Source organism: Octopus bimaculoides, chromosome 6 (genome assembly GCF_001194135.2).
Source record: "Octopus bimaculoides isolate UCB-OBI-ISO-001 chromosome 6, ASM119413v2, whole genome shotgun sequence".
Taxonomy (NCBI): domain Eukaryota; kingdom Metazoa; phylum Mollusca; class Cephalopoda; order Octopoda; family Octopodidae; genus Octopus; species Octopus bimaculoides.
The window spans coordinates 92742385-92745268 of record NC_068986.1 but is presented as its reverse complement, the minus strand read 5'-3'; the positions used below and the strand labels follow the sequence as shown (position 1 = coordinate 92745268).

Genomic DNA, 2884 nt, shown 5'->3' with positions numbered 1-2884 from the left:
TATATATATATATATATATATCAGCATCAACAACAACAACAAACTTACGATATGAAACATGTCATCTTCACGGATCAAGAAGGAGTTATGGAAAGCGGACATTCGAATCTTCACCGATAGTTGTTTGGCTGCAAATTTCTTCTCACTCTCTCGTTTCCGATCATTCAATTTGAGAGCCAGATTCTCCAGGATGGTCACAGCAAGCTGGAGGGCCTTTCGGTCTTCATGACCCTTGGGTGTGTATTTAAGCAGATCCTGACATGAAGAAACAACAAAGTGAATATTGATAATGATTAACATGTTAATCCTTCTATACAACTACATAATTTGGCAAAGGGAGCCTCTAAGTAACCATTCAGACTGCTAATGTAATCCGAGAAGCATTATGCCTGAAATCAAAGTAGAATGGTCAGGGCTTTGATCATAAGATCTATTGACCTAGGGCTAATCAACAAAAATTATTATCTTCATCAATTTTATCCTCATCATCGTCATTATTATAATGAACTAACAAGCAAGCCTCTATGTAGCCTATGAAGTTGCTAGAAATAATAATCGAATTTTCCTCAAATGATACTGTATTTTATTGAAATAGAAGAGGGCTATACTGGATAATGTTGTCTTAGATATATTGCATTTGAAAAAAAAGTAATTAAGAGATGGTCAGAATTGGAGAGTCTGTTCAATTAGAGCCTTCATGAAATCACTCAATTTCAGAAATAGCAGCAAGTCTCTCTGAAGTCCTTTCCTACTTTTTTAATATAGAAACATTGCATTTGAAACAAAGATAGGTTGGTCAAGTCAGGAATGCTCTTTAACTAGAGGTTTGGTGGAGGTCAGTACTGACTCTGGGCTACAGCTCTGGTGGGGATGGTGTTTATGTAGTTGCGTAACTCATAGAATCAAGACTTCAATGATGTGATTGCTTATATATTTATAGTGACATTGTAGGGTAGGTATGAGAGACTGGATCTAGTGAGTTTGAAATAAAACAGGTAGAATATTTGGGCCTGATGTGGTCAGCTTAAATACTAAAGGATTAAGTGCACAATTTGCTCCTGGTCTTGGAAATGAACCCATGAACTTAGAAACAAGAGCCGAACATGCTAACCAAAAGGCTACACACTTTCATTAAACAACAACAAAAACAACTACTACAACTAGCACCACCGCCGCCACTGCCACCACGACCACGACCACCACCTACTACTGCTACTGTTACTACTACTACTACTACTGCTGCTGCTGCTACTACTACTACTACTACTGCTACTACTACTACTGCTGCTGCTGCTGCTGCTGCTGCTGCTACTACTACTACTACTACTACAACTACTACTACTACTAAACAGAAGCTATCAAAGACATCTCAATGGAAAATTCCTTACCTGAAGGCACATGATAAACTGTGGGAATCTTTGAATTGGCTTCACCATCAGGGCAAATATTGACAGACGGTCTAGACTACTGGTTTCCTTTTGCTATAAAAGATCAAACAGATATTTCTTATAATTAGCTGGTTGATTAATAATTAAAACAGAATTCATCAATGTACATATCAACATCATTTCAAACTAAGTGGGATCGATCAAGTGAGGATTAATATACCATCTGTTTAAGGTGATGAGCTGGCAGGATCGTTGGCATGCCAGGCGAAATGCTTAGTGGTATTTCACCTGCCGTTATGTTCTGAGTTCAAATTCCACCGAGGTTGACTTTGCCTTTCATGCTTTTGGGGGTTGATCAAACAAGTACCAGTTATGCACTGGGGTCGATGTAATCGACTAAATCCCTTTCTCTGTCCTTGTTTGTCCCCTCTATGTTTAGCCCCCTGTGGGCAATAAAGAAATAAATATACCTTCTGTTTTTATGTATGTGTGTTTGTGTATGTGTGCATCTGTGTGCATATGTGTGTGTGTGTGTGTGTGTGTGTGTGCATGGGTCTGTGTGTGTATGCATACAGGTAATCTAGTGCATGTGTTGCATGGAGTGATGTGTGTTTCATGTATTTGCGTGTGTATGTGTGTGTGTGGGTGTGTGTGCACATGCATGTGTGTGTGTCTGTGTGCATGTGTATGTGTGTGTGTGCATGTTTGCGTGTGTGCGTATGTGTGCATGCATATGAATGTGTGTACATGTGTGTGAGGTTATCACGTGTATGTGTGTTTGGGCAAATGCATGGGCTTGTGTGTATGTGTGTATGAGAGCATGTGTGTGTATGTGTACAGGTAATCTAGTGCATGTACTGTGTGGAGTGATGTGTCTTTCATGTATTTGTGTGTACACGTGTGTGAGTGTGTGTGTGTGTGTGTGTGTGTGTGTGTGTGTGCGTGTTTGTGCATATGGATGTGTGTATATGTGTGTGAGGCTATTGCTTGTTTATGTGTGCATGCAAATGCTAGAATGATGCAGTTGATGTGTGCTTGTCCAAGTGGTGTGTACACTTGTGTGTGTGTGTGTGTGTGTGTGTGTGTGTGTATGTGTGTGTGTGCGTGTGTGAACCATGGAAGCCATGCAAAAGCAGACAAAGGAGTCTGGTGCAGTTCTCCAGCTTCTCAACTCCTGTCAAACCACTTTTAGTGATGATGATGATGATGATGATTATAATGGTATATACTTACATTCTTTTATTCTTTTACTTGTTTCAGTCATTTGATTGTGGCCATGCTGGAGAATTGCTTAAAGGGTGTTAATCGAAGGAATGGACCTCAGGACATATTCTTTGTAAGCCTAGTACTTATTCTATCGGTCTCATTTGCCAAACCACTAGGTTGCGGGGACATAAACAAACCAGCATTGGTTGTCAAGCAATGGCAGGGGGACAACCACAAACACACACACAAATATATACATACATACATACATATATATATATATATATATA

The 2884-nt window shown here is 39.6% G+C and overlaps 1 protein-coding gene across 1 annotated transcript in view; it reads right to left on the bottom strand.

Annotated features, from left to right (window-relative positions):
• LOC106873305 (rho guanine nucleotide exchange factor 10) overlaps positions 1-2884 on the bottom strand; it is a 43575-nt gene that overhangs the window by 27098 nt on the left and 13593 nt on the right. The window contains exons 5-6 of the mRNA XM_014920618.2: positions 1389-1481; positions 49-255 (exon numbers count right to left, since the gene is read on the bottom strand). Of these exons, the coding sequence (XP_014776104.2) occupies positions 49-255; positions 1389-1481 (300 nt within the window). The remainder of the gene's footprint in view (positions 1-48; positions 256-1388; positions 1482-2884) is intronic.